At 35.2% G+C, this 19,211-nt stretch overlaps 3 protein-coding genes across 3 annotated transcripts; 2 read left to right on the top strand and 1 right to left on the bottom strand.

Annotated features, from left to right (window-relative positions):
- Nucleotides 1–2,407: 2,407 nt before the first annotated feature.
- Nucleotides 2,408–10,090, top strand: LOC121241527 (serine/threonine-protein kinase RUNKEL-like). Its single transcript, XM_041139325.1, has 11 exons — nucleotides 2,408–2,672; nucleotides 2,780–2,869; nucleotides 3,458–3,510; nucleotides 3,685–3,760; nucleotides 4,708–4,769; nucleotides 4,861–4,939; nucleotides 5,037–5,096; nucleotides 5,250–6,899; nucleotides 7,143–8,012; nucleotides 8,529–9,657; nucleotides 9,738–10,090. The coding sequence occupies exons 1-10, from the start codon at nucleotides 2,625–2,627 to the stop codon at nucleotides 9,645–9,647; spliced, it is 4,107 nt and encodes a 1,368-aa protein (XP_040995259.1). The 5' UTR covers nucleotides 2,408–2,624; the 3' UTR covers nucleotides 9,648–9,657; nucleotides 9,738–10,090.
- Nucleotides 10,091–11,476: 1,386 nt separating this feature from the next.
- LOC121242390 (classical arabinogalactan protein 25-like) lies at nucleotides 11,477–12,270 on the top strand. The gene has a single exon (XM_041140263.1). It carries the CDS (start codon nucleotides 11,615–11,617, stop codon nucleotides 12,041–12,043), a length of 429 nt encoding a protein of 142 aa, XP_040996197.1. The 5' UTR covers nucleotides 11,477–11,614; the 3' UTR covers nucleotides 12,044–12,270.
- Nucleotides 12,271–12,976: 706 nt separating this feature from the next.
- Nucleotides 12,977–16,299, bottom strand: LOC121242400 (acyl carrier protein 1, chloroplastic-like). The gene is made up of 4 exons (XM_041140271.1): nucleotides 16,073–16,299; nucleotides 14,714–14,821; nucleotides 14,341–14,463; nucleotides 12,977–13,350 (listed from the first exon to the last, which is right to left on the bottom strand). Exons 1-4 carry the CDS (start codon nucleotides 16,124–16,126, stop codon nucleotides 13,222–13,224), a joined length of 414 nt encoding a protein of 137 aa, XP_040996205.1. The 5' UTR covers nucleotides 16,127–16,299; the 3' UTR covers nucleotides 12,977–13,221.
- Nucleotides 16,300–19,211: the final 2,912 nt, after the last annotated feature.

Genomic DNA, 19,211 nt, shown 5'->3' with positions numbered 1-19,211 from the left:
CTTATCTTCCTCAATCTTGTTCTGCTGTAAACATACCAAATTTTAGCACGTTATCAAAAGTAATTGTTTTGTGGCCCAGTTTAGAGGCTTGGTTCTTACCCCGAGATGCATGTTTTGACACCATATTGACATCCTTTGGTGGAATTACAATGTGATGATCATTGTCAACTCCTGAAACATGTTTGCTTTTTCGTGTTTGAGGCTTTAAGCACGTTTTACGACAAGTTAAGATTATTTAATGTTGTGACTCGCCACACTGTTATTTTCTTAGGTTGCATTTAAATATTGAATTGAATTGAGTTGAATTGAGTTGAAATGATAAAATATTATTAGAATATTATTTTTTAATATTATTATTATTTTGAGATTTGAAAAAGTTAAATTATTTATTATATTTTATGTTAGAATTTGAAAAAATTGTAATGATGAGTTAAGATGAGTTGATAATCCAAACGAAGCCTTATTGTTGTTCATCCGGTTTCTGGTCCGGTTGAGAACCCGGATCTGATACCCAATTTTCTTTTTTATTATTTTTTATATTTGTATAACAGAGACATTCTAATAAATAAGGTTTAGAACGAGCTTATTTATTAGAATGTCTATGTTATAAGCAATATGGTTTTAAGTGCTACCATAATGTCTCTCTGTTTTATTAATCATGCAGTCAATTGTCAGGAAATCACGTAACTGGTGAGATACCCAAAGAGTTCTAAAATCTTACCAGTTTGAACAATTTGGATCTGATAAATAATAATTTAACTGGTAAAATATCATCTTCTCTCGGCAATCTTAAAGCGCTTCAGTTCTAAACCTTATTTATTAAAATGTATTTGTTACGTGAATATATATATATATATATATATATATATAACATCAAACCATTTAAACTAAAAAAAAATATGTAAATCCAAATCATCCGGGTTTCAACCCAGGCTAACCTGGTCTGAATTTGAAACTTAGGATCTGGTCTGGATTCCTGGACCAAAATCCGAATGAATAATCTTATTTTTCACATCTCAGATCATACTTATTGTTTTAAAAAGGCAATGAGAGAAATGTTGTTCAATTAAATCTCCATTTAGATTATATGTTATTGTGTTATGAATGTGGACTACATGATTCGACTATAATTTTATCCCAGTTAAATGAATCAAAATTCTTGTAGCTTGACACAATCTACTTACGGTAAGTAAACGTATTTAACGTGATTTAAATACGTATTGTAAACAATTTGAACATTTATATTCTCAAACTGTTATATAGAGTTCTCTTATTTTTAATAAAATACGAGTAATGCTATAGAGAAGTTATTATAGCAGTATACACTTTATACTCATTGCATGGCTGCTTCTAGTTGATTGTTCCCAACACTTACTTGGAAAGATATGTGGTCTAGATGATGCCACATTATGTGTGCAAAATGGATGCTCCAAATATTGATTTCTATCTATATTTATTCTTTAAGTAATATACATGGTGTGCTCTACACACAAATTTGAAAATAACATAATTCAAACAAAGTACTTCCAATCTCAACGTTGGATATTACCTTGTTGACCCATTATTTATAAGGATTATATGATAAAGCCCACCTAGCACTATTGTCAATTATTAACATAATATTAAGGTGTTATCTTTAATAGCAAACATGCAATTTATTTATAAGGATTATGCACGTTTTTTTTTTTTAAGCAAGGATTATGAACGTTAATCCTGTGCCGATTGAAATTTATTCATATAGCAATCGCGTCTAATTAAATTAATTTGATTTTATTCAAACCATATTATATTAAGATTCTGTTTGGATATATAAACGGTTTCATCTCATCTCATATCATTATTATAACTTTTATAAGTTATACACAAAATATAATTAACAATAGGCTCGTTTGTTTTTAAGAGTAAAACTCAAAACTTTCAAAACTTCTAATCTTATTATTACAACTTTCTTAAATCTCTACACAAAATAAAATAAATAATTCAAACTTTTTCAAATCTCAAAATAAAAATAATATTAAAAAATATATTATAACAATATTTTATTCAACTTTTTAACTTTAATTTCAACTCATATCATATCTGAAAACAAACAAGCCCTTAATTTTTTTAAATATCAAAACAATAACAATATTAAAAAATAACATTTTAATAATATTTTATTTAACTTTACATTTTTATCTAAAATCATCTCATTTTACTATTTAATAGGGCCTAATTCCTATTTGTTTACATTCATTAATGTTAAATTTATTTATTATGTAAAAAAGTGACACCATAAAGTTGATTAATATAATTTGTAATTTTGTTGTTTGAGATTTTGGATGCAGGAGGGCCACCTTATTATCTCCTCCACGTTCTATAATTTCACATTTGATTTTCATTCATCTTCGTGTTCCCGCCCATTCGCGACTCTCTCTCTCTCTCTCTGACCCACACTCATACGTTTGACCAATCGCTAAAGCCGTGTTTACGTTAATCATATCCAAGCCCATTCCCATTCTCCGCTTTCAAAACTTTCTCTCTCTCTCTCTCTCTCTCTCGGATCTCTCTGCTGCTCTCGTCCTCACTGGTCTCGCTTACTCTCTGCTCCAAATCGAAACCCTCTCGAAGCCAGCCCGGCCACGATGAACCACTACCACATCTACCAAGCCATTGGCCGCGGCAAATACTCGGTAACATTGCTTGAACTAGTTCCCAGTTTCAAAATTCTAAACAGTAACTTAGTTCGATTTGTCTCATTAATTAACAAATTGATGATTTTCCAATCTCGGTCTCGTAGGCCGTGTATAAAGGGAGGAAGAAGAAGACCATCGAGTACTTCGCCATTAAGAGCGTCGAGAAGTCACAGAAGAACAAGGTTCTTCAAGAAGTGAGTAAGCCAATCAAGTTCATAGTCGTTTTGTTCTTTCTGAAGCGATCTGCGTTCCTGTCGCTGGTTACTTACTGTACAATTATTTGAACTTATTGGTCCAAGCCAAATATATAAATGCAAAAAGTGCTTTAAAACCAGTTTATGCTATATATTATTAGTTAGGTTCTTTTTTGGACCTGTTTTGGATTTTTTTTTTTCATATAGGCTCTTCGGATTCAAGATGCTTCAGTCTTCATATTTAGCTCAAATAACTCTGGAGCTTTGAGCTCCATATGGTGCCTATTCTCACTATTAACTATCATGACACGGATAGCGAAATGTTGTTATGGAGAATATTAGTTGACGAAGGTATTGGGCAAGTTGTGGAAGGATTTATTTTATTTCTTTAGGGTTGATTGGCTTTACTTTTTCTTTGATGCCAAAATTAGCATGTTGAATGAAGCGCCGTTTCCTTATTTAGAAATTACTATGCCGATGCTTTGATTATTTACATTAACATTTTCATTCAGAGTGCCGTCCTTTGTATTTCCATCTTTTGAGCAATGTATGTTTTTTTTTTACTCTTTTGCATGACACGGAATGCAGGTTAGGATTCTCCACTCTATGGATCACCCAAATGTACTCAAATTTTATTCCTGGTAAGATTTGGCTGAATATGGAAATACATAATTTATCATGGTGGGAACAGTTGCTTGCGTGCAACCACTTGGACTAGATGATTGCTTCTGAAATTTCAGTCTTGTTCTTCCGTTTAGAATTAACATTTGAACTATTCTTTGTCCTCCCCGACCCCCAAACAAAATGTATATCAGGTACGAAACCTCTGCTCACTTGTGGTTGGTTTTGGAGTACTGCGTTGGAGGAGATCTCATGGCCTTATTACGGCAGGTAATGCATTTCTTTGATAAACACATTTGGTTCTGTGGCTGAGCAAGAAAGGACTTGAGAGTTTTATGGTCTTTCCCTAACAAGTTTAACCTGTAAAATTACGAGTGTCCTGGTTCCACTGGTATATGTGTACCAGCTGCAAATTTTGTATCCTATGGTTATATCAGCTCCTTTTGGGTAACGATCCTTGCTATATTATTCATTTTCAATCAGGCAATAATGGTTACTGGAATATCATATTCAAACTTTAGTAGATATTTATCAGATAGATATTTTTATAGGGCAATCAGGCTGGGGAACTTTCCCTTGAAATTACTTGAGATGCACTTGCAGGAAACTTCTTGCCGAGGGCCTGTGCACCTTCGGGATTAGTCGGGACTTTGTTCTCGAACACCCGGTGCCAACAAAAAAAGATAAGACTGCAAATTGGGGTGCTTACTGGTTTTTTATGCTTTACAAATCAGTAGAACATTTCAAGCTCGATGATGGCCTCGTTTGGATATAAGAAACGTTTCATCTTATCTTATCTAATCATTATAATTTTTTCAAATTTTCACACAAAATATAATAAATAATTCAATATTTTCAAATTTCAAAACAATAATAATATTAAAAAATAATATTCTGAGAATATTTTATTCAATTTTCAACTTTCATCTTAACTCACTATCTAAACCTCACCATAAAGTGTTAAACTGTTGCACCATGTCACTGCGTAAATGTTTCTTCATCTTTCTTTAACTTTATCCCCTTCAAGTTAATTCAGAGGCCATATATCATTACTCTCTGGTTGTATACTATGGGAAATTATAAGTAATTTCTTGCAAGAGACTGTGGTATTTGCACTATTTGCGTAACATATAACTAAGGATATGCAACTTGGAATGTATTATCTAAAATACGATTAGATTAGAATCTAATCACTGAAATTGTTGACTGAGGTGCAGGATGGTCGACTACCAGAAGATTCAATTCATGATCTGGCTCGTGACCTTGTTAAAGCCTTGCAGTATGCTCATTAGCCTTGATTTTCTTTTTCCTTTGTAGGAGTAAGTACTTGTTTAGTTCTCAATTAATGTTCTGGAAACGATCCCTGTTAGGTTTTTACACTGCAAGGGAATTATTTATTGTGATTTGAAGCCATCAAACATCCTGTTGGATGAAAATGGACGTACAAAGGTGCTTATGCATTTTATTTTTCTTCTATGATAAGGCTATTGTTGGTATGTATGATCTATCAATGGATAATGATTCTTTTTATCCTTACTCATTGCAGCTCTGTGATTTTGGGTTGGCTAGAAAATTGAGTGATATATCAAAAACTCCTTCTTCCTCGGTATGTTTATACCAACTATTCCAACAAATTGTTTTAAATATATAAAAATGAATGGATTTGATAATCACTTGTTTGAAGTCATCTGTTTAACTTCCCTCTCCTTCCCTAATAAACTAGTTACTAATGTAGTTTTACTTTTATGAACTTGTTTAGTTGCCACAAGCAAAACGTGGGACGCCATTTTACATGGCTCCTGAGCTATTTGACGATGAGGGTGTCCATTCATATGCATCTGATTTCTGGGCCCTTGGTTGTGTACTATATGAGTGTTATGCAGGGCGGCCTCCCTTTGTGGAAAAAGAATTTACTCAACTAGTAAAATCCATCCTCTCAGATCCAACTCCTCCTCTCCTGGGTAATCCAAGCCGCCCTTTTGTCAATCTAATTAATTCTTTGCTGGTAAAAGATCCAGCTGAAAGAATCCAATGGCCTGAGCTTTGTGGACATGCTTTTTGGAGAACCAAATTTTCTCCAGTGCCTCTACCTCCTCAGCCTGCTTTTGATAATATGATAGAACTATATACTAAACCATGTCTTTCAGAACGTAATGGTGATAAATCTCTTCCAAACAAGACCCCTCCTAAATATCGTGAAAAAGATGTGAAAGGGGCTCTTAAGCATGATGAGAATTCTATGTTAGGATCAAGAGGCTGTGAGACACCGATGAAGGGTACACCAAGTGGCCGCAGAGCTCAAACCAAGGCTCATGGCAGAGTGGTTGATGAGAAGCAGAAAGATCGTCCTAGTGCTACCAGAGGTGTGAATCTTTTAAGACTTTCAAGAATAGCAAAGTCAAACTTACATAGGGAGAATGAGAAGGAAAACTATAGAAGGCCCTTACCTAATAGCTCTGAGAATGATTCAGAAGTTAAAATTGAGAACACTGACATGGAACTTGATTTTAATGAGAACACTGAGGATGATGCACAAGATGAATCTGATAACACAGCTTGTGTGCCTGAAGACAAGTTTTCAAATCAAGATCAGTCTCAGGGGAAAGTAGAAGAGATTGAAAATAAAACACAACACTATGATTCTCCAACTGTTGCTATTACGCCTGTGGCAGATAAGTCAAAAACACTGGATCAGGACTCATCTTCAGAGCATATTGAAGTGGCTGCTCCCCCTTCCAGTGTCAGTCCTCAACTCAAAATCCAGAGAGTTAAGGAAGGTTCAGGATCAGTCCTTGACTCCGATTCTACAAAATTGTCTAATAATATTTCCCAGGTTCTTTGGCATCCATCTGATCTCTCAGTCAGACCTGTAATGCCAAGCAGAAAAGCTGATAAACTATCGGAGGTCATTACTTCACTGCCCTTTGATGCCCTTCAGCCATCTGATTTTGTGAAGATGCCTAAAGAAAAGTTGGATGCCCTGAACAATAAGATTATAGCCATTGTCAATGGGAACACTAGTGTTGGGGAGAAGCAGAATGTCATTAGATACCTTGAGATGTTGAGCAGTAATGCTGATGCAGCCAATATCTTGACCAATGGGCCAATAATGCTCCTGCTTATTAAAATGCTCCGACAATCGAAGGTTTCGGCTTTGCGTGTTCAACTTGCTTCACTAATAGGCTTGTTGATACGGCATTCAACTTTTATTGAAGACAATTTGGCAAACTCTGGAATTTTAGGTTCTCTCACTGATGGCCTTAGAGACAAGCAAGAAAAAGTGAGGAGGTTTTCTATGGCTGCCTTAGGTGAGTTGCTATTCTATATATCTACTCAAAATGATCATTCTAGAGATATCAATCCGCCAGAATCTCCTTCGAAGGACAACAAGCCCACATCTGGCTGGCAGGTTAGTAGTTAGCTCCCTACTTTATTGCTATAGCATTCATATTTGTTTACCAATTATTTGAAGTGCAGTTAATCCAAATTGGAACTTTCTATTCTTTAAGTCAACAAGTAGTAAAATGTCAGCCTATCTATCGAAATCTCACGATTAATTCACTCAGCGAATGTCTACCATATAGGATAGAAGAGTCCTTTATGTACTTCTTCCCACATATTGTCATAGAGAATTCACATTTTGTGTGAGCAGGTTCCAAATTCATTGATTTCACTGGTGTCATCAATTTTACGAAAAGGCGAGGATGATGTAACTCAACTTTATGCGTTGAGGACAATTGAGAACATTTCCAGTCAGGGAGGGCACTGGGCAGCTCGTTTCACCACCCAGGATGTGATCAGTAACCTGAGCTATATATACAGGGCTGGAGGGAAACAGGAGAGCATGAGACTAGCAGCAGGATCATGTTTAGTTCGCATGGTTCGCTTCAGTCCTCCCAGCATTCAGTTAATTCTTGAGAAACTTTCCTTTAAGGAGATAGTGTCTGCCCTTGTCAAGGGCAGTCCACGTGAGCAGCAAATCAGCTTAAACCTCTTAAACATGGCCGTGCTTGGAACCCAAATGTTCACCAATATTGGCCGATATCTTGTGCATCTTGTCGAGGATAAAAACCTTGTCCCAGGCCTTTTGTCTCTCATTGAGCAGGGAAGTGAAGTTTTGAAGGGAAAGTCTCTTGCTTTTGTGGCTCTCCTTTGTAAGAATGGTAGGAGATGGCTGCCTCACTTTCTGTGTAATGCTAGGTTACTTTCTGCAGTGGACAGGCTAGCAAAAGAGAAGGACAACTTTGTGCGGCAGTGTTTGGATGCATTTGTTAATGTTGTGGCATCCACCATACCAGGTTTACTGGATATTATAACTGGAGATATTCAGCAAATGATGGGAGGAAGGCGCCATGGGCATATCTCTACCCTTAGCAGTCGAGCTGCTCCAAAGACTAATGTCCATATATTTCCTGTTGTTCTTCATCTACTCGGAAGCTTGTCTTTTAAGCACAAGGTGGTGAGCCATCAGGTGCTGCAGCAGTTGGCAAACTTAATCAAACTTGCGGAGACCCCATTTCAGGTACACAGGCACAGCTGAATCATCTGTGATTTTTAATTGTTTCTAGTTCTTAAATTTCGACAAGAGAGCCTCATTTTTTCTCAAATTGAGTTGAGCTAAATTTCTATTCAAATTTATAAATATGATGGATTCTATGTTCTGTGTAGTTCGCTAGATCTTCCAAGCCAACGTCTGAAAACTTGGAAAATGTGCAAATTGCTTGATGCTTTGAATAATTTGTCTTGGTGGGGGTGAACTAATGGTGGGTATAGTTAGCAAAATGCCTGGGCAAGTCTGCTATGTTTGGTGAACAACTTTATATCAATTCAGCCACTAATAGAACATGAAATGGGCTTCTTGGGTAGATATTTTTTACTAAATGATTTGGAGTATGAGATTGACATAATTATAGTGAAATTCTAGCCTCGACAAAGTGGTTAGGATCCTAATTATTGTGTAACAAAACAAAGAAAAACAGTGATGTGGGTGACATCGATATACTAATCTGCCTATTATCTTTTTCAATTTGATTTCTAGGGCAGGGATGACTTCCAAATAACCCTTCTTCGAGTGCTTGAGTCTGTGACAGAAGAGTCCCGCATAATTCTTGAAAATCCTATTGTTATCATACGTGAAATACTTCCTAGCTTGGCCGTTCTGTACAAGGGAAACAAGGATGGTGATGCCAGATTTTTGTGCCTGAAACTTTTGTTTGATGTGATGGTTATTTTTTTAACCGAACCATTTGATGATGAGCAAAGATCAGAGGATTTTAAGTCCATAGCTAATACATATTTCCTCCCTCTGTACCCTGCCTTTATCGAAGATGAAGATCCCATTCCAATGTATGCGCAGAAGCTTCTTATGATGTTCATCGAGTTTAACTACATTAAAATTTCAGACATTCTACATCCGAAGACAATCTCACAATGCTTTCAGTTTTTGCTCGGCGATCTCTCTAGTGCAAATGTAAACAATGTCAAGTTGTGTCTTGCTCTCGCATCTGCTCCTGAAATGGAATCCAAGTTACTTTCTCAACTAAAAGTAGTCAGGAGGATTGGAAACCTCTTGGAATTTGCTTATGCAAAGAGTATGGAAGATTTTCTTGAACCGACTCTTGGCCTGTGTAGGGCTTTTCTTCTACGTTCCATCAGTAGTAGAAAAGGAATCATCGACTCAAAAGAACCAGATCTTTTAAGTGACGGTTGTGCTGAGACAAGAGGCGGTGCAGTTGATCAGCAGCAATGCATAAGAGATATAATGGATTTTGGTAGCAATGTTGGTGTCTTGCTGGAGTTAACTGGGTACCATGAAGCAAATGTCGCAGATCTAGCTTCGGAATGTATGGTATTGTTGCTTAAGGCAGCTCCAAGGGAAGCCACCACTGGTCTTCTGACTAATCTTCCGAAGCTTGGTGCGATTCTTGAGTCCTCACACAGGGGCATCTCTCACTTATTTGTGCTGCGGATGCTGCATGCTCTTGGCTATTCTTGCAGGCAATATCTGTCACAAGCAATGATACTATCCATATCTGTACCTGAGATCACAAGGATTGAAGCTATTGTTTCTGAGCTTAAAAGTTCAGGTGTGCCTGCCTTAGCTACTGCTGCTTCACTCGTGGCATTGGAGTTACAGCGGCTTCCTAGGTGCATTTGATATCCTGGAGGTAGTACGATTTTTCATCAATCTCCTCTCTTGTTTCATAAAATATATGATTTCTCAACATTTTTGATTGCTTGCTTGCAGGTGTACAATTAAAAGTTCATTGATTTTTCTGGATGTTAAAGACACGTTTCCTGAATCCAGACCCTTTGTGTTAAGGCAGGTAATTTTTGTCTGCAAAATATTAGTAAACAGTCAGGCTCTCAGTGGTCTGTCACTGCATGATTTATGTATCTTGACACGTTAAACCGAATATATTCTTTTTAGAATTTGCCTCATAAGGATTGACTTAAATTTCTGCATTCTCTTCTCTATTTCTCTCGGGTTCCAAGGTACGGTGCAGTAGGTGTAAGATGAAATAAATACATAAAGTTTATTGCTTGAACTTTGAAGAAACCTGCTGAGTTCAGTTGGATCATTTTCTTTTTCTGATTGTACCACCATTTCCTGCATCTGTGAATAAAATTATATCAGCGGCGCCATTCCCCAACATTACTTGATATCAACTTTTTTATTTTTTATTATTACTTCATGTGTATTATATAAGATAAATGATAGTTGCAGTCGTGAGTGCATAAGTATCGTGCAATTATTTTAAAAAGTGTGAATAAATATGAAATTTATATGAAAAAAAATTAATTTTTTAATACTAGATTTTATTTTTTTTTAAAGTGACTATAGCATTTATGTATTTTATAATTATACGTAGCATTACTATAATAAAAAAGGCTTACTTCACACTACATTGCATAAAATCAGAACCCATCACATGCTTTGGTACCATTGTTGGTTTCAACTCCTTTTTATGAACTTGATGGGACATTCTTTGACGGTTAACTGCTAAATCTCTCTAAATTGTTGAAACCCCGTGATTTTGGGGCGAGGAAGAGGGTGGGGGTGGGGGCTGCTCGTTTCATCTTGATACAAGTTGATGTTAATGAAGTTGTCGTTTACCTTTAAACGAAATTCCATCCCACAATTAGTGAATGTCTCATGCATATATAATAATAGCAAATTTTGCCAATAATTTTCAAAATTTGAGCATTTCTGTTTTGTTTTGTTCCCTCCAAAAGGAATTAAACCAAAGAAATATGGTATACACTACTTGAATACATCCGTTATCGAGCAAGAATACCCTAAACTTTAAATGGTTTGAGGTTTCAATCCCTTTTTGTGTTTTTACTTTTTTTGAAACCTTTTTAGGTTCAAAGACTCGCATGTGGGGCTTTCGCTAACCAATCCATTCCTAAACTTACACTGGCGCCCTTCGAAACCAAAGCATTAGGAATGTCAGCCAACCAACCCACTGAGTTCCAAATATTCCTATAAAAAAAATTCTAAAACACCTTGAGTTTTACAGCTCAGCCCAAAGTAGAAGTTAGAACAGTTATGGACAAATAATGCAACTTGGAATATTGCTTACATGCATTGGCCTTGCGTGTAAACATACTGCGAATTTCCTCCAAGTTGTTCCTTATACTCAAATTCTAGCATCTCCAATGATCATACGTACAATAAATGAATAGTGATTTTGACATCTATTCGATCTTTATGTCTTGGACTGTCGTATTTTACGATTTTCATAATCGGCTAGATGTAGGTCTAGAGGTCCCCAGATTATCATAAAATCAGGGAGCCCCATCATCACGGGCAAAAAGAAAGCATGGAATCTTTTAGCTACCAAACAAATCACAACTACTGAACTCTGTCTCTTTCCCATACATGCCAACCTGTTTTTTCCCATGTTCATCCCTTAATCACTAGCCAGATGGCACTTGACCCCACCTAGAGCTTCTAGTCATACCCTTTAAAAGCCTTGAATCATAGCATCCACCAAAGCCCACATTACCCCCGACCCCTCACCTCTGCTTTTCTTTAGGGAAAATATTCATCACCCAACTTATATTTACATTTAGTATTTACACTCCGATAAGAGTGAAATCGATTTGTTCATCATTGGAATGGCCTCCTTTTGGTTTCATTTATTGCTCATCATGGCTTTCATGGCCTCCCCTGTGCTTTCTTTATCTTCTCAGCTTGATTCTAAAGCCTCCACTATCTCAGCTACACCATCGTTCCTGACAAACCCTCCTCCACCTCTATCTCCGTTCCAAGAATTGTCCCCAGACATTGCTCCACTTTTGCCTTCTCCTGGTGGTGTAGTGCCTACTTCAACTGGGTCTTCAGTTCCCACCATTCCTTCAAGCCCCAGCCCTCCGAATCCCGATGTGTTGGCTGCAGCTGGCCCTGACTCTGCGTTTTCTCCATTTGGGTCATTGCCGGCGTCTTCTGCGGCACCCAAAATCTTGGTTTCGTACTTAAACATAGCTGTCTTTGCATGTTTAGCTGCATATTGGTCTGTACAGCTGCTTATGAGGATACAGGGCTAGCTAGACAACTCTGTAGTCCTTGTATTTTCCTTACCTCTCTCTCTCTCTCTCTCTCTCTCTGGGGTTGTTGATGCTAATTTTTCCATTCTTTACATTAGATAATACAATGTATGTAGTTGTGGTCTTCAGATGTGTGATATTATTGTAATTGACTATTAGTTATATCGATAAAATTGATTCCCGAGTTAAACTAGTTTTACTAGGGGACCCAGTTTTCTTACCTTTAATTATTGCACTTCCTGTGACTCTTTGAATTTCCTGCTCTATATTATTTTTCTTTTCTTTTCTTTTCCTTTTTTTTTTTTGCTGAAAATTCTTACTACAAAGAAAACACGCTCTAGAAAGGGGTTCAAAAACTACATAGATTTCCAGCTTAGAGCCACAAGCTCAAAGTGACCATGCAGCAGTGAAAGAAATAGTTAGGTATATCTATCTCACATGCTGCCCAGTGCCTCCTTAAAGTCAAATTTAAATAGTGGTGTGGTAACCCAGTTTTGTCTGTTTGTACTGGCAGTATCTTTTCTAATTTCTCCTTCCTTGTACCTTTTAATTTTCTACGTACACTAATGCTTCGATTTTAATATGCATGTCGACTGTCCAGTCAGTTTGTCAGAGCTCCTATTGTCGGCCACTTTCAACTCAGCCCGGTGGGCTTCCAAAATGGATCTTAACGTGTCTAATTTGGATTGGGCCGCTTCAAAGAAAAATTAATTTTATGCATCTTCAAGGCCCACTAAATCATAACCTGCTCAACCTGAACTTCTATTTCTGGAAATTTCCTTAGGATCGATGAAAGTTCCAAGTTCCAACCCAAGATCAGCCCAAAAAAAAAAAAAAAAATCCTAAGATGGGTGAACAAAATAAAAAGGATAATAACTGGGCTGGTAATATGTATTGGCGGCAATACCTCAAAGTCAAAACCTGAATATATGTTGAAGATAAGAGAATCCCCATTATGTCGACCAGTTTTTGGTTCACCCAAGCAAAAGAGGCAATACAAGTTCCGGATAGATTGAGAAAAGGTAGGAACATAAAAGGTCCCAGGTAAGTTCACTAGGAACGAACGCCACGAGTTCTTTGAGAAACAAACAAACTGAAAGTAGTAAGATCCGAATGAAAAATAGAACACTCTAGCAAAGGCTAATGTAGAAAAATGTCTGGCATTCTAGCAAACTATTTTAAGCGCCCTTATTCTCAATGAGCTTCTCGATCAGATCTGCTGCATCTTGAACCGTCGCAATGCTCTGGGCACTTTCTTCTTCCACACTGATCCCAAACTCCTCCTCGAGTCCCATCACGATCTCAACCTGTACAAAAAATGGCCCAAGAAATGTCAAAACCGCGTATGTACTTATACTCCAACAAAACAAGTCAAATAAGGAACCAATGTGGGACTTGACAATCAATACATCTTTATTACATTCATTCACCACTATCGTACTTCAACTACCTGATGTGGTACTTAGTGGGGTATTACAATCTCCCGTGACTCAAATCTCCTTGATGTCCAGAGGTTAGGGCCCATACCGCAACAAGTGTCCTAGTACTTACATGGTGTTACTAGATTACCTATGTTAGTAGTTACCTTTTGCAAAGATCAAATGAAAGTTTAAGACATGTTTGAACTTGTACTCCAAAATAACTAATCAAGAATACCATTGTCGCTCCTTTGGAATTGTTATAAAGCTTCATTCCACTTAGGAATGGGACTTGGCATTCAATGCATCTTTATCATACCAGTTCACCTTTATCGTACTTCACCCACCCAATGCTGAACTTAGTGGGGCATAACAATGAACACGTGAGAATTTCACCATGATTGCCATATGTTTATAATATGACGAACGATATCTGCAGTCATAAAGTGTGCAAACGCTGCGCACTCTTTTTGAAAAAAGTGAATAAATATGAGACCAACATGAAAAAATTAATTTTTTAATAGTGGACCCTACTTTTTTTTCAAAAAGAGTGTATGATGTTTGCACAACCCATGACTGTATTTAGCATAACTCTATAATTTTATATTGCAAAGTAGAAATATGTTGAACACTTCATGGTTACTCTTAGAGAAGTGTTTCTTTTAACTTAAGCCTATATGTTCACATTCATTCCCATCCCATTTCACATATATCGATGCATTGCCAATAAATGTGGCAATGATACAATGGTAGCTGGATGGAAGTAGGATAGCAAATGAAACAAACTAAGGCCATTTAATTATTAAGGATTTCATCCTATCGGAATGATATATGCAGCAATATAATGTATCAACAGCTCTTGGGGAAATATTGGGGTACCGTGTCGAGAGAATCAGCTCCAAGGGCAGAAAACTTTGACTCTCCATTGACTGCAGAACCATCAGGTAAAGCTAGCTGCTTCTTCACTATTTCGCACACCTTCTCCACTGTCTCTGGTTTGGCCTGCACAGGAGTATTGACATTCTTATTGCTGGTAACATGATTGTATGAGCCTCAACTTGAAATATATATGTGTGCAAGCATAAGATTAAACTCCTTAAGGTTATGATAGTCAAGCTCTTAATTTGACAAATAAACGTCAAGCCGATAAAACAACAGAGTGAAATAGTCTGAAAAGCAGAGAACAATTAATGGGATTGTTAAAAAGTCAGAGTACTCATAGATCTGTAACATCGAAACTGGAAGAAATTACCGCACAAGAAACACGAAATCGTGATTGCCGCAACCTAAGAGGTGTGAAGCTTTTTCTGTTAACAGGAAGGGAAACTGATTTCAAATTAGAGATCCTGCTGCCTGCTGCCTGCTTAGACATTCAACCAGAACAAAGCTGAATTAAGTCCCATAAATGAACCTACTGTTTTAAAAAATATAGAGGAACATTATCTACATGCATTTACATTATTTTCCTTTTATTGATTCAAATGCATAACCTATAAATCAGTTCTCACAACTTTTCGTTTTTGATAGGTGAAGCAGAGAGTGGAATAACAACAGTTCTCACAACTTAACGCTTGTTTAGATCAAAGAGGCCAATTTGACTAATGTCTATCTTCAGAAAACCAACATCAACTACTCTGCTAATCAGCTATCCTCAGTGAAGTTCAACCATCAAATTTTAATGGACTGTTCCCACCAACTACAATGAGTAATGCTAGATGCAGTCGTAGTACGCAATCATTTTGAAAAGGAGGTGGGGTTCACAATTAAAAATTTAATTTTTTTTTACGTGGGTCCTGTATTTACTCACTTTTTTTTCAAAATAATTGCATGACGCTTGCGCACTCCACGATTGCAAATATCATTTCTCAATTTGCAATGGGGCTTTCATTAAATATTATGCCATTATTTTTTTAAACTAAATTATTTGAAGTCCAGACTGCGAATGACATCAAAAATTATAATTCAAAAGAAAAAAGGTCAGTACTTTAACAAGAAAAAAAAAAAAAAAAAAAACTCTCCTGAATATTTTACCGAGTGCTATATATGGGAAATAAATAAGTCTCGATTTCAATTCTAAATTATAGAATAGATAGTAACAATATACGTTTCATAAATAGTTGAAACTTTTCAATTCAATATATCAGAAACTAATTCGCGAAAATTAAATAATAGCCTGCATGCAAGAATTTGAAAACTATTAAATCCTTAGTTTCGAGATGCACATGAAGAATATCTAAAATTCTCTTTTTTTAAGGACATGCGCATCAATTTAATTTAGGAACCAATCCAGAAAAACATAATTTCCTCCCAATCAGAACCGCAACTTCTGTAATATTACCAATAAAACCTGAAATAAACCCCTGTATATATACGTATGTATGTATTCACCTATATAGATAGATACGTACAGACCTATAAATCAAATTCTGCAGACAAATTTTTAACGAAGCTTATGAACTTAAGATCTGAATCAGTAAGCAAAACTACAGCAGTATCCGATAAAGGGAAACACTGATCACAGATTAAAATATACATTCATGAATCCGATAACTATTAACTGGTTGGATTATAACAAAATAATAAAAGAAAACGAAGATCGAGATTTCGTTACCAGGCTCGCCTTGAACGAGGTCATGGAAATTGAAGTTCCTGTAAGAGACGCCATTGAGAGTGAGAGAAAGAGAGTTGGGGGGGGGGGGGGGGGAGAGAGAGATCTGAAAGAGCAAAATCAACTCGGCGAGCACGGCGAGCACATGGGGAAGTAAAAGAGAACCTGACAACGTTTTATAGATGTTCTTCGTTTCTCTCTCGTTGTTTGTTGGGATTTGTTGGGCATTGTTTGTATCGAACTCAATATGGGTTGTTTGGCTCTTTTGCTGTTCCTCCTCCGGTTTTCCGTTTGTTCCTTGTTTGGTTGCGGATTAGTATATGTTCAAGGAGATTGGGGATTGTGCCCAACTCAAATGCTGCGTTTGGAAATAAAATGAACGAGAAATTTATAAATAGTAATGAATTAGTTTGTAACATATAAAATAGAATGAGAAATTTATAAATAGTAATAAAATAGTTTACAAATAATAAAATAATTTAAGTTAAGATTTTTTATAAGATTTCAAAACATGAAAATAAAAAAGTTAAAAAAAATTATAAAGTTAAAATATTATTAAAATATAATTTTTTAATATAATTTTTATTTTGATATTTAAAAAAGTTTAATTATTTATTTTATTTTGTTTAGAAATTTGGGAAAGTTGTAATCATTAGGTAATAATTAGATGAAAATGTTAAAAATTTAAAAATTTGAAATTGAGAAATGTTTGTATTTGAATGGTGTTTGGATGCTGAGATGAAATGAATTGAGACTATCTCAACATCCAAATGAGGCCTAATTCTAGGTTGAAGAGTAGGCAGATAAAATAGATGTTTTATTATTATTATTATTATTAGCTCAAACATTATTAAATATTTAATATTATAATATTCATTATATATATATATATATATATAACTCTATTTAGTCTTAAAATTCAGATAGTAACTCTGAAAACTCTTTAAAGGATATGTTTGATAATGATAAAATTATCATGTATTGTCAAATAATTTCTTCAAATAAATTAAAAATTAAACTATGAAAAGTTTTTTTATTTTTCATGAATTTTCAAATTTAAATCTTGAAATTTTACATGACAATATGAAGAAGATTCATATCAAATTTCTTATTTCGAAATTAGTTATCAAAATTCTTATAACATTAAAGAGAATATATATATATATATATATATTTGTACTCATGTCAATCTTTAGCGATCAAATGCCCTTTGAGGACATGAAATTTTGTAATCAAATGCCTTTAATTTGATGTATCCAAAAATACAATTCCACATTCAAATTGGGAAAAAATGAAGAAGTATATTAAAGTTAATTCGAGAATGATACATGGGATACATTTTTGTTATTGTTGAACAAAAGAACCAAACCCTTTCTACATTTGTTTTTCTCTTTTAATTTGGTAAATAATACTTGTGGAAGAATGATAATCATGCATGGTAATTTAATTAGTTTGGTTATCACTAACAACAATATATTTTGCAAGTTGGTATATGAGCATATATATATATATATATATATTGCTTATTAATGTAAAAATATATTAATCATAAAAATTAAAATTAAAAAAATAAATGTTTTTAATGCTAGTTTATTTAGTATGGTAATAAGTAAATTTGTAAATATAATTTTCTATTTTTTATTCTTATAAAAGAAATCCTCTCTTAAGATTTAAGAATTCCCTTATGGCATAACCGATATGAATGCTCACCCAAAGGTTATGATGCCGACATATTATAGAACAAACCATTAATCAAATGCAACTTATGATATGGAAATCTTCCTTTTGATTTACCTAAATTCGTCGCATCTTGGTCATCTTTCTAAAGGGACTCAACCTTTTGCGCTTTATTAGGCAGATAATTTGACGAGACTCCTCCATCTTCTATTTATTTGAGTGATATGTAACAACCAATCTCTCTCTCTCTCTCTCCTCTCACCGGCCTATTTTGTTTTCGAAGATGCGATAAGATAAGTTGAAATGAGATAAGTTGAGATGAAAGTTAAAAATTAAATAAAATATTGTTAAAATATATATTTTTAATATTATTTTTGTTTTGAGATTTGAAAAAATTGAATTGTTTATTTTATTTTGTGTATAAATTTGAGTAAGTTGTAATACTTAGATGAAATGAGTTGATAAGTTTTGTGAAAACAAACGAGATCTGTTTAGATATAGAAACGGTTTCATCTCATCTTATCATTACAACTTTCTTAAATTTCCACACAAAATATAATGGAAAAGTCTTGTTGCAACCAAGTTCGAGCATCAAATCCCGCACCGATACTGACATTAGGGCATCCATTGAATGAAATTGTGCGAATTGAAGACGAAAATTATTTTCGTGAGACATGACATTTTTCTTCTCTGAAATTTTTCTTCTTTTGTTTTTTCTTTTCAATTAAAAAAACCATGTCAACGTGGGTACCTGGTTTGACGCACCAAACAGCTTGTACCTAACAAGACTAAAATATAATAAACAATTCAACTTTTTCAAATCTCAAAACAATAATTAGAAAAGCATAAGAGAATGAGCTGATTCATGGGGTGCCAGTGGCAAGAGGTTAGATGAGAGTTTCCCACCTTTTCTTTGTACATGATAGTCTCATTTTCTGTAAGGCAAATTCTATTGAGTGGGGTAGGCTCTTTGGATTACTTAAAGTATATGAAGATGCTTCTGGTCAAAGGCTCAACATTGAAAAAACATCTATCATATTTAGCAAGAACACTTCAAGGGTGACTCAATCATATATCCTCAATATTGCTGCCATGAAATCAGCTAGGCCTTATGAAAACTATCTTCGGTTGTAATGCCCGTTCTTGTGGTGAGACTTTTTATAAAATGATTTTAGAAAGGATGACGGGAATTACCGTTTGTTTGAAAACTTTTTGCTTCCATACCTAAGGTGCAAGACTCTACGTTATAAAATAAAATGTGCTTTTAGAATAAAAGATGTTTATAGCGGAAAACATCAATCTTACAATAAAGTAAAAAGGCCTCTCATGCAATTAACATCTCATGCCTAGACTTTCTGCTCTTCCCTATGAGCTGTGTCCGTCCTGACGCGTACTACTCATTCAGTTCATGTGGAGGGAGGGGCATAGATAAAAATTAAAATGAGTCGATGACCCGTAATTATTA

This window comes from Juglans microcarpa x Juglans regia, chromosome 1D, assembly GCF_004785595.1.
Source record: "Juglans microcarpa x Juglans regia isolate MS1-56 chromosome 1D, Jm3101_v1.0, whole genome shotgun sequence".
Lineage (NCBI taxonomy): Eukaryota > Viridiplantae > Streptophyta > Magnoliopsida > Fagales > Juglandaceae > Juglans > Juglans microcarpa x Juglans regia.
Note: the sequence above shows the minus strand (reverse complement) of the source record. Positions and strands in the feature narration are given on the sequence as shown.

Bases quoted from the DNA above. Each gene is read 5' to 3' on its own strand.
- LOC121241527 (XM_041139325.1), top strand. From the start codon at position 2,625: ATGAACCACTACCACATCTACCAAGCCATTGGCCGCGGCAAATACTCG. The intron at 2,673-2,779 runs GTAACATTGCTT...TCGGTCTCGTAG, and splicing joins TTGGCCGCGGCAAATACTCG to GCCGTGTATAAAGGGAGGAA. The intron at 8,013-8,528 runs GTACACAGGCAC...TTTGATTTCTAG, and splicing joins TTGCGGAGACCCCATTTCAG to GGCAGGGATGACTTCCAAAT.
- LOC121242390 (XM_041140263.1), top strand. From the start codon at position 11,615: ATGGCCTCCTTTTGGTTTCATTTATTGCTCATCATGGCTTTCATGGCC.
- LOC121242400 (XM_041140271.1), bottom strand. From the start codon at position 16,126: ATGGCGTCTCTTACAGGAACTTCAATTTCCATGACCTCGTTCAAGGCG. The intron at 14,822-16,072 runs GTAACGAAATCT...ATGTCTAAGCAG, and splicing joins CCTCGTTCAAGGCGAGCCTG to GCAGCAGGCAGCAGGATCTC. The intron at 14,464-14,713 runs GTAATTTCTTCC...ACTCCTGTGCAG, and splicing joins GATTTCGTGTTTCTTGTGCG to GCCAAACCAGAGACAGTGGA.